We start from the raw sequence: 20,094 nt of genomic DNA, 5'->3' as shown, positions 1-20,094 counted from the left end.
TAATTCTTGGAGATTTATCAAAGGGTTCTGGCATCATGGCTGCTCTGTTTCTCTGTCCTTGAATTTGTTTGTGTAGGGATTCCCATCCACAAAGATCAGAAACCTTAAGACTTAGCTATAAGATTTCTGTGCTGACTGAAATCCAAATAAATTAATTTAAAACTGTAAAATTTAAGTATCCATCTCTGCATTTTCAGTTTAATTACAGGTTTCTTCACATAAGTCAACTAAGTGTAGCATATGGATCTGTTGTGTTGTATCAGTGTTGCATTATTCATCACTCGTGGCATAGCAGGATTAAGAAAGGAAGTTTTCTTCATCTACTACTGGAAGCTTTTGTGCTGCATTCATGGAACCATAGTAGCTTCCTTCTCCTGGAGTCATAGCTGCCCTTAAGCTTGTTTTTCTAAAAGATGTGGTTATTAACTTCATACTATAAAGAATACTACTTGAGATTGAATAGTCAGCCTTTATCTGTAATAGGTGTTCAGACTAAACAGGCTTTGTCTGTATTTTTTAAAATTGGTTCATTATGTATTGTTACACAAGAATGGCTTGTTAATCTCCTCACTCTTTCCAAATGAGCTTAAATGTTGAAGTGAAGAAATCATGGAAGACTGATACCTGTAAGTGAACTCTGAGCTGCTTTTGACTGAAGATGATAGGAAATGCTGACTGGAAATGTGTTTGAAGAGTTCTTTTGTTCTTCCAATCAGTTTCATGCCTGGCTCTGTGTTGTGGTTTAAACCAAACCTGTAACTTAGAGCCATGCAGCCGCTTGCTCACTACCCCTACTTCTTCCACCCCTGCTCCCAGAAGGAGGGGAGGAGGATTGAAAGAATGTAACTCCCATGGGTTGCAAGAAGAACAGTCCAGTAACTAAGTTATAACACAAACCACTGCTGCCACCACCAATGATAATAATGATGGGGGAAATAACAAGGGAAGAGAATACAACTGCTCACCGCCTGTTGACCAGTACCCAGCCTCATCTGAGCAGTGATCTAGTCCTTCTGGGTAACTCCCCCAAGTTCATATACTCAGCATTATGTGCTGTGGTATGGGATACCCCTCTGGTTAGTTTGGGCCAGGTATCCTGTCTGTGCTTCCTCCTGCCTTCCACTTCTCCCTGCAGAGCATGAGTCTCAAAAGTGCTTGGTCAGATTAAACATTACTTAGCAACAACTAAAACCACTGGTGTTATCAGTGCTGTTCCCAGGCTGAAAGTCAAAAACACAGCCCTGTACCAGCTACTAAGAAGGAGGAAAATGACTGCTACTGCTGAACCCAGGACACACTGTTTAAAAAAAAAAAAACAACCAAAACAAAACCTAAACAAACTGTGCTGCTCAAGTCAGTTGGTGCCACCAAATCCCTACTTTTTTTTTGCTTTTTGTGATACTTGAAGCCTTTCAGCAATGAGGAAAGGCAGGTATTTAGTGTTTGAATAGTGTTTAAGATCTGTAACATGTGAATCTAGGTCATTGAAGCAGTTCTGGACAACGTCATGTGCTGGACTCTTCTGGTAGCTTGCTTGCTGTCATACCTGCTGTAATGCTGAGTTCATGGTACCTCTTGCTCTGTCTTGCCAGTTGAGCTATTATCTTAGTAAAGATCTTTTCTTCCCAGAAGGCTTAATGGAAGGATTAATTTTCCTATGCAAAAATTACTTAGTTGCATCTGTATGTAATGGCGCATGCTTCAGTTTGGTTTGAATACTTTGTATTGCACATAAGCTTTGGTTGTAAAAAAGGATGCTGTGCCACAGCTGGCTGTCAGGCCACTGGTGATCTGGGCTAATGGAGGCATATCAGTGCATAGGCTTTGTCTTTGACACATCAGTGTCACGGCCTTACACCGCTTCGGAGGGACATGTAAGGAAGGGTATGGAGGAAGGGAGAGACATGGAGGCTGCTGGTTTTTTGACTTTCAGCTGCTTGGGCTTTCTCCCTCTGTGGGATTAAAGGTGTCAGTTGCTTAGCTAAGTAGCTGTGTACATGAGGGTTTAAAAGATAGGGATATTCAGTCATGTGGCTTCCTTGCCTACTCAACACTTACGATATGTTACTGTTGGAGAACAAAAACTTCCCTCAAGGGAGGACATCAAGGGAATTTGTCCTGCAGTTTCAAGGGTAGGGCTATGATGGAGATACCAAGTTCTCAAAATCTGGGCACTTAAGTCTGCTGAGGCATGCCACTTGCAGAGTGTCTGTAATACTAGTGGGTTTTGGGCCCAACCGTCTCTCCAGTTTACCAGGGAGCTGTGAGCAAGAGGAGTGCTGCTATGGAAAAAAAGCAGCAGAGCAAAAGTGTTCCTGGTCTATTCTTTGCGCTGATGAAAGCTAGGTGCATGAGGGACAAAACTTTTCAGCTGTGCTCTTAGGGACAGGAATGGGAGAGTAAATGTAGTGGGAGGCCTTGAAGTTGACACCTGCTTTCTTGATTAGGAAGAAGCTGTCTTTCTGACTTTAGGCATCTCTTCAGAGTCAGGCTAACCTGGTTTACTTCCTTTTCCTGGTTATTGGTTAACCTTCAGCTTTTGAATTTTCCAGTGGGGCAGAAGGATGTAACTGCAGTGTGAAGGGGGGGGGGGGAATTTACACAGTCCTCCTGGGGTAGTGAGGTAAATACTGAAAAATTGAAGTATGCATCATAGTCAGTTCAAGTAGAGCAGGTGCTGTATGTCTGAAAGTGGATGTTGACTTTAAAACCTTCGAGCTATTAAGATGCTGTATTTGAAGAGCCCTCAAGTTGTCTTCTTTCACCCCATTGAATCCGTTTTCTGTTATCCTCGGTAGGCTCAAGAGGACTGCAATGTGTAAGGCTTAAGGGAAATGTCTGCAGTAAGATACTGTTATTTTTTTCAGGCTACATATGCATTTTGACTGAATTGTATCAGCTTGGAGGGCACTTTGCTAGAAGGCTGAGGGCTCACAGGTGAGCCTGGGACAGCATGCACAACTCTTTAAGAGAGTAAGAGCAAAAGTTGTAGTTGGCAAGGTTTTGTGAATGGTAGGGTACAGTTGAAAAGCCTAAGTATATCCTTTCTGTTACAGTCTCAGTTGAAGTGTTGATCAAGTCTGGTATTGTTTGCATCTCATTTGAGGCTTGCTATTTGTTTGAGGTCTGATCACACCAGTGCCTGTTTCTGGTCATTGACAGTTTTGGTGAAACTGTTGGTGAATATTTGCAATGTGTTTAGACAGGCCAACTTGACATTTAGCTATGATTTTAAAATACAACAAAATTATTTCCCCTTTTTAAAATTAAATAGGATATTGAAAAGGAAGAATACAGTTTTGTGCTGAGCTCTTTCGTTCTGAGCATAATCTAATTAATGTTGCATTTTGATTCTCCCTTGCTCTGGGAGGTAGAAGTAGTTATGTGTCCTGAATAATTAGGAACTTAAAAAATGGATTTACTTTATTAGAGTCTTACATGAACTCATTATTTAATAGAATATAGATGTTTTTCTTTAAATGACTACTAGAGTAAATATTTCTAGTTTTTCTAAAATAAGTTAGATTAGCCTGTTTATTTCCCTCCTTTCACCCCAGGTGGTAAGATAGGAATTGCAGTCAGGCAGAGGAGCTGCTGCATGGTCTCTAGATTACTCTCATTGTCAAATAATGTCCTCATCTTGTTTTACATACATTATTTTTTTCAGAACTGCTTGCAAGTCGTAATGCTGGCTCCTTTCCTAATGCACTGGTAGTGTTAGTGTGGTGGTTTTTTAGAGCATCCCGTGATTCTTTAGTTTTTTTGTCAGGAATGCTAAGAGTTTCCAAAAGCATTGCATGCTGTGTGGAGATATTTTTCATCTGCATATATATTTTAGCATTCCCTATACATTTTTACATTCAGTATATAAGTTGCACCTTCTTCCTTGTGTTTTTTCAGTGCAGTAACCAGCATTATCAAGCTTTTCTGCTGATAGCAAAATTTGTGCTTTGTGGCCAAGTGGAAAAACAATACTTTAATACTTTTTACAGTACTGATGGCTGGTTTTTGTGCAGCTGTCTGCAGCTGTCTGCTTGTCTTCTCACTGCCTCTCTGGAATGGGGAAGTCTGCCCTGCTTCTACATCCTTTCTGAAAGCTTTTGTGTATTAACTTTTGCAGCACTGATAACATGGTTAAATTAAACTGTCAATATCCCATATGACTTTCCACACATCTTCCATCTCCACTCACTTTCTCATGATGCCTTTGTGTGTTAGAAGTGCTAAGTGGTATTAGTTAAGTGATTCATATGAGAGCCAGTATGGAAAGATTTTTTCCTTCTAACCTGCCACCTTAAAAGAGTTTATGTAGGTTGGGTTTATTGTTTCATAGTACTTCTGCTTTCTGGTTTTAGGGTTGCCTGTGTTTATATTAGTATCTTTGAAAATTTTGAGACCACCTTATCACAAGCTAATTTGAAGTTTTCTGTGACTGTTTCCTCCTTTGATCTCTATTGTATAACAGGTTTTCCTCATAACTTTGCATAAATCAAGAGATACTTTACTGGTTGGGTCTCCTGGGCTGAGCAAGTTAACTCCTGGAGCAGTACCCTAATTTAGTTTGCGCTACAGATGACTTTCTTTTTTCCCAGTAGTGTAATGCAGGGAATAACAAATGAATGGACATGCAGCTGGGGAGGGCTCTAATGGAGAAATGTTGGTTTATACTGTTTTAAAATAACTGAAAACACAGGCTAAGGAGTTAGCACTATTTGTGCAGGCTCACCAGGCACAATATGAGCTGTTAACATGTGGTCATAAGGGTAACCATCAAGCTCTTTCTTGACAACTGTCCTTCCTACAGGGAAACTGAACATGAATAGTGTTTCATTCTGACAAGCAAGGTGAATGACTGTAGAGGTGTCCTCTGGCCTGTAGGTGCCTTTACCCATGAAGAAGTTTGGGATGTTCTAGTAGCCTGTATGGCAGTTTTTGCATATGCTGGGTGCAGCAGCCTCCACTGTCTTTTGTTGTACAGAGCTCTTTCAAGTATGCATGAAATAAGACACTGCATTCATGCAGGTGCAAGTTACTTGACTGTTTGAAGAGTGAGCCCTTCAAATTAACAGGCTAGTAAAGATAATGCTTCATCTTTACTGATTTTTAGGAATTGAGGCTGTTCAAAGTACAAATAATTGTGCACTTCAATTTATTTTTTTAATGAGTTCTGTTTTTTAAAGCAAAGTTGAGTATCTAGGTTATGTCAGGGCTATTGCCTTTCACAGAGCTCTCAAAAAACAGTTTTGTTTTTTTTTTCTTCTATTTAAGATGTTTAGCAGCACTCCTCACAGATGACAGACAGCTTACCCTTGCTAAACTACATTCATTACTCTTGTGAGTCAAAGTAGGTGGCATAAATCCTCTAAAACACACTAGGTATTTAAATAAAAAAAAACTCCCCCCCCCAAAAAACCCAAACAAACAAAACGACACAAAAAACCAAAACAACACAACCCCCCCCCAACTGCATGATGAACTGAGACTAAAGTTCTGGTTTAGACTTTTCATATCTGGAAGATATGACAGTCAATGTACATGTCCATGGGGAAAGAAACATGTAACATCTGCTTACCTAAATAGCAATGTGTGACAGTTGCTCTGTGCTTCCATTGCACTGTCCCTAAGTAAGAGGCAAGATGGCAAATGCTGTATTCTAAAGCATGATCTGAAGATCTCCTGGTATAATGCTTCTTCAGGAGCATCTGTGGGAGCATGTGTAGCATCTCAGGATTTTATCGAGAGCATTCTATCACCTGTGACCCTTGAGACTGGAGGCATTTCATGGTGCAGCTTCAGTTGCCTCTGAACAGTAGTAGCCTGTTGGAGGAGTCAGATGTGTTTAATATTTGGTGTCTGGCTGCTTGAATTCAGGGTGCTGATTTTTTTCTGTAATCACCTTCATGTAATAAATACATGTAATAATCAGGGTAGACATGTCTGCAGTGGTCTTTTTTTGTGAGGCCTTTATAAATAGGATTCAATTCTGCATATAAAACTGATACGAAATATTTTCTTTCCCTCTATGATGGGGAAGCACAGCTATGACTCAAAAGAGGTAGTAGGCTTTGGCCAGAAGTGTGATGAACTAAAGATTTCTTTAGCATGTGCACCTGAGGTGGTAGGTGGTTGAAGGCTTTTCTGTGTTCACATCATCTTGGTTGTGCCACAGTTCAGCCTCAGCTTGCATTTTCAGCTGAGGATCACCAGTTGAGTATATGACACAGCAAAATACGTGTTTTGCAGGGAAAACTAGTAAAAGTACTGATTGTTTTGTTGGTCTAGTACTACTTTATTTTCTAAGACTTTCATAAAAATGAACTATTGATATAATTGGAACTGTGTTCTATGGGAAACTGATTGCATAAACCATATGGTTTTCTAACTCTTGATGTCTTTGGCCTTTAAAAACAAAGGTGTGCTAGGTGTACCTTACTTATGACTTACGTAAACTGCTGCTGGGAATCCCAGAAACCGGGATTCAGTGAAGGCCACTAGCAGTGTTTAAGAGTGTTTGGGTTTAAAATCTTGACTGTGCTTGGTGAATCAAAAGCAAGTTATTGACAGGGAGATGGATCCCATGTGCTGTGTGTTTATAAAGGGCAACACTCTGTTTGCTGAACTGATTAATTTCAATTCTGGCTCCTGTCAGGACTATAAAGAAAAAGCAGAGTTTCTAACTTCACTTAATTGTTCTCCTCTTAATCTGAATGTATTTTAAGATAAACTTAAATTTCTTGAACAGGCATAGAGCCCTGTTTCCTGAACTTACTGATTTAGGTTTTGAATGCAGTAACTGCTGAGCTACTTTGATAATCCAAAGTGTAGTACTTTCTCTGAAACTAATAGTCAAAACTGTATTAGCTTTTTATCATGGTAGTAGTGTCTCTTCAGGATTTTGGTATTTTACAACTTTTTTGAAAACTACTCACAGCTCAAATTCTGTGTTAATGTACCATTTTAAGTGTTCAGACTGAAAACATTTTTAAATTACATTTGTTTTTCTTTGGTGTAGTTAGCTGACCTCTTTTGTTGGGTCAGGTAGAAGTGTAGATAAAAGGGTAAGAACTCTAGTTTTCCAAGTAAGATGTAAAAGACCAGTCTGTACAGCTTTGGAAGTAATAAAAATGGTAAAAGGATTGGTAGAGCAAAATCTGTTCTTGAGTCATGATATTGTGGTAGTGGTCTGGTGTGAGGTACCTTGTGGAACACTTCAGCGAAGATGGATGTTATGCAAGCTGGAGGTACTTCTTGGGATGTGCTTTTTTTGAGATGTGCTGTGATGTCTGTGCACAGTAAAGTCTATGTAGCGAGTACACTCAAGTCCTGTGCACACATGTAAACTGTCCTAGGGTTTTCAGTCTGCAGCCAGCGGCTCACAAGAAGCAAAAAATCTATTAGCTCATGCTGCTGGGCTGAGAGCCATAGTGATCCAAATACATCATCTTGCACAGGTAACTACTGTCTCTGTAGGGCAGAGAATTTTGTAAACTGCTACTTTAATGCAGTCTCATTAAAGCTTGTCTGGACTTGAAAGTAGTCAGTTGAGGCTTTCAGTTTTTCTTCATATAATGAACAGTTCATCACACATACTTGCCTGTATACAATGGAGAGTGTATACTTCAGAAGTGAAAATGTTACTATTGGTTTTGGGTAGAAACCAGAGAGAATGGCTTTCCAGCTAGCACGTGAAACAAAAGTCTTAATATTTTTCCTAATGAAATGGTTAAGGGCCTTTATCAGTCTAAGTTAAAAATAAAGACCAGACATGAAGTCAGCCAGCTGTATTTACTGTGGTAGCAAACTGAAATGAAGACTAATTTTCACTAGTTTAAAACAGGCAAGGTTGTTTTGAAGTATGTGTTATAAACACTGGATGCAGTAGCCTTCTAAAATCTGAGTCCTTGTGATTTTTACAACGCTCAGACTTGCCTCGTCTGCTAACCAGAGGCAAGCATCTCTTGTATTTACAGGGGTGTGAAGCTGTGGCCGCAGTCAGGAGTCTCCCTATTTGTGCCATTGTGCTTATATTTAACATCTGGAATACTTGTAATCATCTGTAAATGGCTCATTAGCTTTTGTACTATCCTCCTAGCACTATTCAGTTCAAATAGGAGTGGGTTTGAAATGATGTTTTATTTAAAAGCAGACAGTGTGCTTGGGGACAAAAATACCATTATGAAGAGCTATTTCTTGCATATTTTGCTTCAGTTACTCCATTTTTGAGAAATCATCTACTGCCACTTATTGTGTACTCTTAAACACTTATTGCAAGGAAATTGTGGAATACTGTCTGTCAAGAATTTATTTTTTTTTAAAACCTAGAATTTTAAGAACAGATGGGATTCTTTAGCAAAGTAGTTCACTGTATATGTATTTTTCTTGTGGGCTGGGAAAGGCATGTAAGGGGAGTTGGTTTTCAATGCTGCATGGTCATTTTATGTGCTAATGGACTCATTGTGTTGGGGTTTTTTTGTGTGGTTTTTTTTTTGTTTTTGTTTGTTTCCCCTCAGTCTTAAAGATTTAAAAAAATTTGTGGTGTAGTTCCTTTTAGGCATGGTGTGGTTCTGGAGGTAGTTTCCAGGGTAGATGCAGCGGTCACTAGACTGCAATATCTTTTTCTTCTTAAAAATAAGCTTCTTATGTAAGAGAAATTACTTTAGAACTTAATTTGGAAAGATTAGATTGGAATTGCCTCAAATCCAATTAAGCCACACTGCATGGACGTGCTGGGAATATAAATGCAATTACTGTAAATTTGTACAAACTGATTTGTTGCATTATCTTGCTAATCTAACATATGGTACTTTTTGTGTCCATATTGCAGACGGCAACTCCAAACTAACATGGCAGTCAGACTGTGTGATGTGGCTTCTCTGCTTAGAAGTGGTTCGTGGGCAGCAGAGCCTTGGACTGGGGTCTGTGGGTCTTTTCTTAAATTCTGCAGGATACTTTTTAACAATGTTAATAGTGCTGAGGCCATACCAAACTCCTTAATCTTCCATTTGGAATGTTAACTCTTGTGTTAACTCTTGTTCTACACTTCATTATAGGCTGTCGGTTGTGTCCCTAATCTGTGAGAGCCTGGAGCACACTGGTGTATCATGACAACTTTTTTATATGATATGGTGATATCCTGTAGAACTTACACTGCAGTGACTTGCCTTTTTTCTAATGTCAATTAGATTGCAGTATGAACTCAAATCACTCGGTGGATGATTAAGAGTAGTATTGTACTAAAATGGTTTTGGTATGGTCTGAATACTAAATAGCAATAATGTAAAAAACCCCTGTATATTGTTATTTGTGATTGCTATTTTAAAAGTATATTTACAAATCTTGCTCTAAGAAATTGTTTGAAAACTGTAAATTTATCTCAAACTATTTTTCTGGGTGGAAAATATTTAGTAACTGCTGATGTGCTTTGTGTTTTATGAACGGTTGTATTCAACTTATCTATGGAATATGCATTATTTGTAAAACATACTAGTTTGTTCAGAGCAGATGGTTCTATAGCTGAGAAATGCTGTAATTTCAGCACACACAGGCTACTGCACCTGTTCACTTGAATATTGGCATAGGCTCTCATTCTTGCCACCTGAACACAGAAACAAATGTGCAGTTAAGTGAGGATTGTTTGTTGTCCTTGCTAAATCCTGCTAATTTTGATCAATGAACACTTCAAATTTGAGAGAGAGAGGGTGCGAAAAGCAATTCTAGAGAGCCTCAGTCAGAGCACAGCATTTGTGGCTACTAGCTCTGCCAGATATACTAGTGTTTTGAAAAGTAATTTTATCTTAATTAGGATCATCTACTTTCTCATCGTCTCAGCAGACTTGTTTTATCAGTGCCAGAAGCAGGTTACCACTTGGAGTTTGTCACAAAGGAACTGTTGTTCCAGTTTCTAGCTCCTCAGGAAAACTAGATCAGATTTTTATATGAAATGTTCTTAATAGATGCATCTTCCCTTTCTTGTGTTGTGCTGAAGTAACATCTTGGAAAATACTTCTGTACGCAAAACATATAAGTGTGTTCCCAGGAATGTCTGAATTGTAGTTTAAAGACAGTCAGTTTAGCTTCTTGTATATTTCTAGGAAATTTAAATGTATGTTCCTTGAGTACAGCTGACCTAAGCAGGGTATGCTGCTTTGAACAGGACACTTAAACTCCAGAGGTCCTTGACATTTCACTGTGATATTACAGTAGGCTTTGTGTGAGAAGTCCTCCTAGAAATTTCAGTATGAGGTTTAATTTCGGTGACTGCTGGATATTTTTAGTGAGCTTCTTGCAGAGTCGTGCTTCTATGTTGAAATGTTTATTACTAGAAAATTAATTTATAGAATTTCCTGCTGGATGTTGTGTTATGTGGTTGGTCTCAGACAGGGTAGGTAGGCTGACCAAGGCCTGGGTATTAGTTTGCAATTAAAAATCCATTTAATTATCAACTGTTACCATTCAGTGACTGACTGAGATGGCAGTGGTATACTGTGGGCAAATCCTAACAGTTCTCCAAGTGATTGCTACTGTATCTGCTAATCATACAGTCAGTTACTTTGGGGTGAAACATGATAGTTCCTGGAGTGGTGATCACTCTCTTATTTTGATGTATAAAAGTAGCTCAAGTTAAAGTATCAAATATTTAACTTTTTTCAGGGTGCAGGTGGAGGGAAGATGTGAGAACCAGGGATTGTTAGTTTAACCAAAAGCATTTAGAAACCTAATTACAATCTTTGGTGACAGAAGGTTGATCTAGAGGTTACCAAGGAGGAGTTTTTCTATCCCAGCACATCCATATATCTCCAGGTCCCTTTCGATTGCTAATTTTTGTGCTTTTGCGTTCTGCTGTTGCTTATGAGAAATAGGCTTAGGATACAGTTAACACCCACCTCTTCTTGAAAATAACCAAATGCTGTAACTTTAAAAGCTATATTTCATATAATTTCAGTTACTAGTTGTAAGTTAATAGAACTGTTAATCCTTGCAACAGACCAGTTCTGCTTGGTAACTAGAAAGGCTGTGATGCCGCTAAATGTAGGGAATGCAGGTTGATGAAAACTAAGCTTTGACTGCTGACTTCATTAAGAAGGATCCTAGAAAGTTTTGTGGCAATTTTATTTGCCTGTAAGCTTTTTGAAGTATTGCTTTGCCTTAGTTAAAAATCCTTCTGTATTAGTAGAGCCTTTTGCATTATAGAGGCAGAATATGGCCTTGCCTAGTGACAGGTACTGCAGATTCTTGTCTGAACTTTCCTAATAGATGGTGAAATATGAATTTTGATCTTGTTTTCTGTTTTTCAGCAGGTAATTGCTGCCATGGAAACACAACTGTCTAATGGACCAACTTGCAATAGCACAACCCATGGTTCAACCACCATAAACAACTGCTCATCACCAGTTGATTCTGGGAATGCAGAAGACAGCAAGACCAATTTAATAGTCAACTACCTTCCACAAAACATGACACAAGAGGAACTGAAGAGCCTCTTTGGCAGCATTGGTGAGATAGAATCCTGCAAGCTTGTCAGGGACAAAATAACAGGTATGTTCATTTTGGAATTTTCTGTATCTTCATTTTCGAAGCTGTGAGCTGTCAAATGGTGTTTTGCACTTAAATCATGGAATAAAGGCAGAAGAAAGTAATACTGGTGTTGCTAGCTGGAAGGAACTTAAGTTCATTATCTAGATTCTGCACCCCAAAATTGTGTTTGCAGTTAATCAGGTTTGTTTGAGTACTGTAAATGCTAACAGGGTATTTAAATCTTATGAGCTTTGGAGTCTTTGAAGAAAAGATTTGGAGTAATGATTTCCTTAGTCCTAGTTGATGCAAAACTTCCTTTTGCACAGATGTAGGTAATTAAACTTGTACCATGTGAAGAGGGCAGACTACCTTACTTTGTAGGTGAAGCTGCTTTTGTATTGCAGCATTTCAGCTGCTTTCTTGAGGATGATTACTTGAATCAATATAGTGTAAGCCTGAACTACATTATGATGTATTAGTACTTTATTTTAGCAATAGCTGGTGCGTACAGGTTGACTATATTAGACCGGTTTTTTACGTTTTGAAAGAACTACCAGATGGATGCCGGCACTTTAAAACAAGAATAAAAGGATGACTGGCAAATTTCAATTTCTCATCTCCATTTGTCAACTCCAAGACTTCTCAAAAAACATTGATGTACCAGTTGTGCCAACATATTATTGGGTTTGTTCAGAAATGTTAACTTAAGTACTTGATTTCCTGGCTTTTCCCCCCTCCACTCCAAAGTCTTCAAATATCCAGCTTTCAGGAACACAATTTTAGCTTGCAGTTCTGAGACTGCAAGAATTTTTTTTAAAGTCTTGATCTTTTCTACTGACTATTGTACTCACAGTTTGTTAATTTGAAAGTGAATTCCCCCCAAACAAGGGCATTCTGCCTGAAGAGTAAGACTTACCAAAGATGGTGGCCAAAATATATACCTTTGTTTTGACGAATGCACTAGGCCATGCTTCATGGCAGTTCCTCATTTCAGTCTGTGATTGTGACAATTTACTCTCCCAGAGCTAGAGACCATTTAGGGGCACAAAATGAGTCAAGCGAAGAGCCTCCTTAAAGCCCAACACTGTTCTTTTGGCCTCCTTATTGAATAGTCTCTGGCTGACTTCCATGCTTATGAAGGAAGGCTGCTTTGCCTGCCCTTTCAATCTGAATGACCAGCACTTTTTCCTATAGCAGGTGGCTTGCTTTTAAGCTGTTAGGTACTGGAATGGTTAAATCTGAAGTACTGTGCTTCAGCATGTTATCTTTGGCCACTGAAAGCACTGATTTTGTTCCTTTGGGCTCTACTGAACTTACTGTCTTGGTAATCTCTGCTCTTTCACTGAACGTGAGCAGTACTGAATGTGCTTTGGGGCACCAGGGGAACTAGACTCTGCTGATGCCACATCTTGCTGTCTTCAGCTGAAGGCTGGTTGATGCAGAAAAAAAGTCTGCCTTCCCTTTAGGTAATGACCTCTGTGCTTTCAAACAAAAGGTCTTTTACTTTGCACTATGGGAACAAAAGGTCAGGAAACAGCTAAGAGGTAACTGGTGCTTCATCAGTTAGTGGGATGGCTATACAAAGCATTTATCTGTCTTGCAGACCTGAGTTAATATGTTTAAGCATTCCTTATATTGGAGACGTCAATATGATGGATGGACCACTCGGTGGATAAAGAACTGGCTGTATGGCCACACACAGAGTTGTGGTCAATGGCTCAATGTCTGGCTGGAGAGCGGTAACAGGTGGCATCCCTCAGGGGTCGGTGTTTGGGGCCAGTCTTATTTAACATCTTAATCGATGACGTGGACAGTGGGATTGAGTGTGCCCTCAGCAAGTTTCCCAATGACACCAAGATGTGTGTTTCGGTTGATACGCTGGAGGGAAGGAATGCCATCCAGAGGGACCTTGACATGCTTGTGGGGTGGGCTGATGCCAACCTCATGAAGTTTAACCATGCTAAGTGCAAGGTCCTACTCTTGGGTCAGAGCAATCCCAGGCGCAGCTACAGGTTGGGCAGAGAAGAGATTCAGAGCAGCCCTGTGGAGAAGGACTTGGGGGTGTTGGTTGATGAGAAAATGAACATGAGCCAGCTTCAGTGTGTGCTCGCAGCCCAGAAAGCCAATCCTGAGCTGTATCCTGGGCTGCATCAAAAGGAGCGTGGCCAGCAGGTCGAAGGAGGTGATCCTGCCCCTCTACTCTGCTCTTGTGAGACCTCACCTGGAGTATTGTGTGCAGTTCTGGTGTTCTCAACATAAAAAGGACATGGAACTGTTGGAACAAGTCCAGAGGAGGGCCAGGAGGATGATCAGGGGACTGGAGCACCTCCCATATGAAGATAGGCTGAGAGAGTTGGGGCTGTTGAGCCTGGAGAAGAGAAGGCTGCGTGGAGACCTCATAGCAGCCTTCCAGTATCTGAAGGGGGCCTATAGGGATGCTAGGGAGGGACTCTTCATTAGGGACTGTAGTGACAGGACAAGGGGTAACGGGTTAGAACTGAAACAGGGGAAGTTTAGATTGGATATAAGGAGGAAATCTTTTCCTGTTAGTGTGGTGAGGCAGTGGAATGGGTTGCCCAGGGAAGTTGTGAATGCTCCATCCCTGGCAATGTTCAAGAGCAGGTTGGACGAAGCCTTGGGTGAGATGGTTTAGTGTGAGGTGTCCCTGCCCATGGCAGGGGGGGTGGAACTAGATGATCTTAAGGTCCTTTCCAACCTTAACTGTTCTATGATTCTATATAAAGGATTGCATGCTTTTTCCAGTTAAAATATGCAGTTCTGCAGATACACAGAAGTGATCCTCAAGTTCTTAATAATCAATGTGGAAATTGCCTGCATATATACATGATAGTTTTGATGTTTTACGTGCTAGAAGCTCACATTGCTTCTGTGTAGTGTCTAAAGACTCCTTCCCCAGGAATAAAATGAAGCAAGACAATGGAAGAACTTACTTGAAGATGTGATGTATTCTGTATAGCATGAAGTGGTGCCTAAGAAGAATCCCGACTCTTAATTGTGCTCTTAGTGGAAGAGGACAACCAGTGTTGGAATGGAGATAGAATTGGTGTTTCCGCTTTATCAGAGAGCGGCTCCTCAGCTCTGAGGCATACATTCAGCTGCCAGCAAAAACACTGCCTCAGCCTTTATTCAAAAGGTTTTAGTATAAATGAGAAATATAGCATCTGACCTTACAACTACATTTTTATTTCTGGTTTAGGTAGTTTGGAGCAAGATTACATAGTGTTTTGTGGACACTGGAGAGAGAATGCTCTAGTTCCAGTCTAGTTCTTACTCATTTTCAGGTTTTCTACAGGGAGTTCTTGAAAAGCAAATTTTTCCTTTTATTTCTACAAATCAGAACCGGGATTGTTACTAAGTTTCTGTGGAGTAAGATTCAGCATGAATTGCATAATTATATTCATTTAATTCCTGTTAAAACAGTAATTATTGGTTAAGTGAAATCTCATGAGTATTAGGTACCTGGTAATACCTCTACACTCCCCTGAACTTTTCAGTGAAAGCTGAAATGGACTTTCATAAAGGCTAAACTGCAAATAAAATTTGTTAAGGGGGGAAAGCATAGGTCTGCCTTTGACTTCGTTTATGGTATGCTGGAACTGAGAGCTGTTTGCCAGGCAGGTAAGATGGCATCAGTGTAGGAACACTAAGAAATCTGGCAGTATCTTCACTGGTGAGTGAAATAAAGCACATAGGTGAACCATTTCTCAGCAGTGAAGAATGCCCAAAGCCCCATCCAACCTGGCCTTGAAAAAGAAATTCTAACCTATCTGTCAATATTAGCAGGTAGTATTAAGAGTTCCAGACCCTGCCCCACTGATGTGATCCACTAGGAAATTTTAAGACTCAAGAAGCCTGCTGTATACTGGGTCACCAGTGCCATTTGTTGGAACTCAAAGGGATCAAGGATGGCTTCTGCCATCTTGGCCCAAATACTTGTCAGAGCGTCCTGTGGATTTGGACCAAATTACTTTCCACCCTACTGTTTAATATTCACTTTCCAGTCACATCTGCAACACTGGAGTACATTAAAGACTTCATTATAGCAGTGCTGCAGCTTCTTGAAGTTGTCTATGTACTTTAGAGTTGAGATGAGTTGAATTTGAGGGCCTCCCGGCCTGTGGAAGATTTGTTGGAGGGAAGGGAGGCACCATGGAGTTTACTTACTGATTTTATGGGTGGAGTCTGAAGCCCTGTTTCTAAAAGGCTGTTCTATGGGTTTCAGTAATGTTTTTTTCCTGTGGTGTGGAATTTATTAAAGTAATTTCTTGCACTGTACTGTCAACAAAGTTTGTGTCATGTACCGATTTTTACTTAAGTTTAATTGTGAAATAGTTAGGGTAGAGAGCTGAACTGCAGAAGGTTCCTACTGGCCATACCCAAGTATGCAGTTCATGGGCACAACCTGCTGTTAAGGTAACATTAGTAAATGAAGTTTACTTGCTCAGCTAACGGAAAAATACTGAAAGTGTTCTCAGCAAGACTTAAAATAGCTGATTGTTGTTCCATTCTTCTACTGATGGTAGAGAAATTCAACCTTGATGCTAATGAAGATTTTAAAACATGCTGAGCAAGAGTCTCTTTATGTGAGAATCCTGTTGAGGAGAGCAGCATCTGAGATGCAGGGGCATGAATGTCACTTACCTTTGCTTCCTAACCAAAGAATCTGTCTGGAATGAGTCATTGTGCTCAGATATTCTGGGGTCTGTTAACACTTATATGCTTTTGACTGACGGAGACGTATGTAAACACAAGGTACAAAGCTACCACATGAGCTAATTATACAGTAGGTGGGAGATCCTGTTCTCAGTGCATCATAACTGAATTGTTACTGGCTGCTCTAGATACCTGTAGTTTAAGGCTTTTGCATATTTAAAAGGAGCAGATAACATTATGAAGTAATTTTAGCTTAACTTTTAAATGTATGGGAAGGTAAAATTGTATGAAGTCTAACTATCAAGCTGCCCCTGTTCAGGCACTTAAAAAGCACACCCTTTCTACTGATGCAAGGCAGATGGATTTAGCAGCTGTCAACAGGCTACTTAAAAATGAAGATGTACCTTAGTAAGACTTAGTATGCATTTTCTAGACCTAATTTCCTGAAATGTAGGTAAAAAGGGCATATAGGTAAATGACAATTACAGGTACAGGTAAAAACAGCAATGAATTTGGTATCCTTATAAAAAGGCATGAGTTCTTAATGCCCACTGTCTTAAGTGCAAATTCACTTGTACACAGGGAAAAGAAATGCTTGATTTTATTTTTTTTTCCTTTGTGGAATATTCTTCATGATTTCAGGTCTTTGCTTCTGTCATTTACCCAGGAGTGCTTGCAGAGTTTTAGCTAAACAAACTGTGGAATTCAGCCTCACAATTTCAGAACATTTCTTAGTTTTCTTGTCTTCAGAGCTCCTGTAGTTTTCTCTGATTAGGATAATCATATGCTTGTAAAAGCCTCCAGTTTTCTTTAAAAGCCTGTTGTTAACACCTGTAATAGTTCAGTAACACTGGTCATAATTCAGTGTGTGCAATGGATATGCATAGTCAATGCAATGCTAGGAGGGACTCTCTGATGTCAGTTCCTTGGTTATTGAGTACTCTCCTCTGGTGTAGAGTCTGAGCAAACACCTGGTGACAATGCTGTACTGTAGTCTGCCCAAACAACTGAGGCTGTGGGATCATAAAATCACGGAAAGGTTTGGGTTGGAAAGGACCTTAAGATCATGCCGTGGGCAGGGATGCTTCACATTAGACCAGGTTGCTGAAAGCCTGATGCAGCCCAGCCTTGAATCCTCTCAGGGATGGGGCAGCCACAGATTCTCTGGGCAACCTGCTCCAGTGCCTTACCACTCTCACAGTAAAGAACTTATTCCTTATATCTAACCTGAACTTCCACTGTTTAAGTTTGAACCTCTTACCTGTTGTCTTATCGCTGCAGTCCCTGATAAAGAGTCCCTCTCCAGCATCCTTGTAAGCCCCCTTCAGATACTGGAAGGTTACTGTGAGGTCTCCACACAGCCTTCTCTTCTGAAAAGCCCAATGTTCTTAGCCTTTGTATGGGACGTGCTCTAGCCCCTTTTACTTTCTGTGCAGCAGGTCTTTTCTTAGCAAAGTATGGGTGAAACACTGTTTTATTGATACCTCATGTTCTGTGATATGCTTGCTCTTTTATAGCAGTCTTATGGTAATCAAGGGAAAAAGGTACTGTGTGTCTTAAGCAGTGGAAAGTGTTGTGTGACTGGCTTCTTGCATCTAGAACATGTGAATTTATTAACCTGTGGTTTTCCTTATTTCTCTTGTACCAGTACACAGACTCCTAGCTCATGTTAGTGTGTGTCAAGAGCAGAGCTGATGGAAATGTCATGCCTTTGTTATTCTCAGCCCTTACAGTGTGCTTCATGTTTGCAGTCCTATTTCTTAGTTTCCCCTCTTACCCTTCACAAGTTCCTGCAAGGTTTTGAGTGCTGTCGGTGTGAGAGAGTAGAGTAGTTTGGCAGCTAAAGGAGGAGCTATCTGAAGCTCTTTTGTGGTGTGCTAAGTCTGTGAGAGGCAGGGGCTCTTGCTAGCTGCTGCTTAGTGATGCGCTGAGATAGGGAATGAGTTCTGGCAGTGTGACAGTTTATGATCTGGGCAGGGTTGTAGACAAAAGGTATTGCCTAAACTGTATTTTGCCAGTAGGATGCCTTGTGCAGAACTTGATTAGAAGATGAAATCAAGAATAAAAACTGAATGGGATTAGAAGTAAATTTATATTTTATTACATGGTCACTGTTTGATCTCTTCTCTGGAGCATCTTGCTTAAGACTTTTAAGCATAGATTTTTCTGGGGGTGGGTGTGAGGTGGAGGGTTATTCTAAACATCAGCTTTTCAATGTTCAAGGTAGTCCTTGTTTGGTACTCTGCAGCTGTTACAGTGCAGTCTCTGATGTGGCCTAAGGACTCAGTGTGGTGCAGCACAAAGTTAATAAAGTAGTTTTGAACTTTATGTGCTTGTTGGAAAAAATACAACAGCAGAGTACTGGAGTACTTAGCTGGTGATTGGAGTACTGTCCTATTGTCTGGACTGCAGGAAAAATGGAGTTACATTTTCAAACAAGCCTTGTGTGGCTCCAGAGCACTATTAATACAGATTTGTCTTAAGTCTGTTACTATTGTATTCTGTAGTTAGTATTCTTTGGTTCTACATATTGCTGTTTAATGTTACTGAGAAGGACGTAGCAGCATTTACTGTGGTTTTTCATAGTAAATGGCATAATTTATTGCACTTTGCATGTCTGGTCATGAGTCATGCAGACAGGTGGAGATGAAGGAACTCTCTCATCTTATGTTACTCAATATAGCATTTGATTGTCTTTGCACTTCCATTTGTTTTTCACTCTCTTGCAGGCACAACACTGCTTTGACCTTTCAGAAGTTCATAGGATTTGTTTTCACAAATAAGATAGAAAAAAGTGTGCTTTGCTAAATCTGCATTCTGTTCCGGTGATTCAGTTAAGTTGCCTGGTTAGTTTTTAGTACTGACATTGTAGAAACAAGCTATTTTTAAAATGGTTAAACAGTTCATTTATCCATATATTAACCGGATCTCAATATACAACATATGTGAGGACTTGATGTTTTAAAACTGGAACTCTTCATAAGGCTAAGCGTAAGGGACCTCTCAGTATAGTGAATCAGAACATCATTGAATTGCTCAGCAGATACTGTGCTTTTTGATGGGTATTAATGCAATATACATTTTCGTGCACTTTTCTACAGATAAATCAAAACTCACTCTTTGTCAGTCATTGCAGTAACTTATAAGAAGCCTGTAAATGTGTTGGATCTTATAAATTGGCAGTGGCTCTCTAGTGATGATGGATGTCTTGTGTGCTTTTAGTAGAGGTAGTACTCTTGCAGAAGATAGTGCTTCCACCTTGAGTCCAGATGCTGCCTGTGTGGCTTGTCTTATCACTGCTTATTCTTTCATATGTTTTTGTAGGTATATATTGCTGTTATGTCCTAGTGATTCTGGGCCAGCTGTTTGAATAAATGTTACTTCTAGTGAAAACTACTGCATGCTAGGAGATGTTTGACTAAGCCAGAAGGAAACTTGTGATCTGTGTTCTTTGCTGTCTTCTGAGTTTCTGGAGCTATTGAAGATAAAATTTGCTTTTCTTCTCCTGGTCACTCTGGTACCTACTGTTTTATGTGGTTTAAGCCCCAGCTTTCAGCCCTTCTTGAAATGCATTTGAAGCCTAATGGTTACAAAGTCTTACATCTATAACAAGTTGCATTGATTATTCCCACACACACCTTTGTATAGAATTTTGCTGTATTCCTACAAGAATTAGTTTGTGCAGAGTTCAGTTTCAAGTAATGACACCTTTTCTCAGTGTATCCTTTTTCCCATGTATTTACCAACTAAAGTGTGAAATGGCTTGCTTTCTACTGCTCAGTGCAGATTAGTAGCTGTTACTGTTTCCTAAATGCAGGAGTTAGTTAAAACTTGAAAGAACAATATTCCCCTTTGACATAATAGCAAGGACATATTTTTTCAGTTGACAGTAAACACTTACGCTAG

General features: G+C 39.9%; 1 protein-coding gene across 14 annotated transcripts in view; it reads left to right on the top strand.

The window, feature by feature from the left end:
* The window catches only part of ELAVL2 (ELAV like RNA binding protein 2), a 120,185-nt gene that overhangs the window by 58,349 nt on the left and 41,742 nt on the right, over nt 1-20,094 (top strand). For 5 of the 14 annotated variants that reach the window (XM_061455163.1, XM_061455164.1, XM_061455162.1 and 2 more), the window contains exons 2-3: nt 8,825-8,915; nt 11,295-11,535. In XM_061455163.1, coding sequence (XP_061311147.1) covers nt 8,844-8,915; nt 11,295-11,535 — 313 coding nt within the window. In that variant the 5' untranslated portion in view covers nt 8,825-8,843. Of the gene's footprint in view, nt 1-8,527; nt 8,916-11,294; nt 11,536-20,094 lie in introns of those variants that run through there. The other 9 variants (XM_061455167.1, XM_061455168.1, XM_061455161.1 and 6 more) reach the window with 3 other exon arrangements.

This window comes from Pezoporus flaviventris, unplaced genomic scaffold (assembly GCF_033815535.1).
Source record: "Pezoporus flaviventris isolate CSIRO_AGI_PZ_B2104156 unplaced genomic scaffold, CSIRO_AGI_Pfla_v1 ptg000018l, whole genome shotgun sequence".
Classification (NCBI taxonomy): Eukaryota; Metazoa; Chordata; class Aves; order Psittaciformes; family Psittacidae; genus Pezoporus; species Pezoporus flaviventris.
Note: the sequence above shows the minus strand (reverse complement) of the source record. Positions and strands in the feature narration are given on the sequence as shown.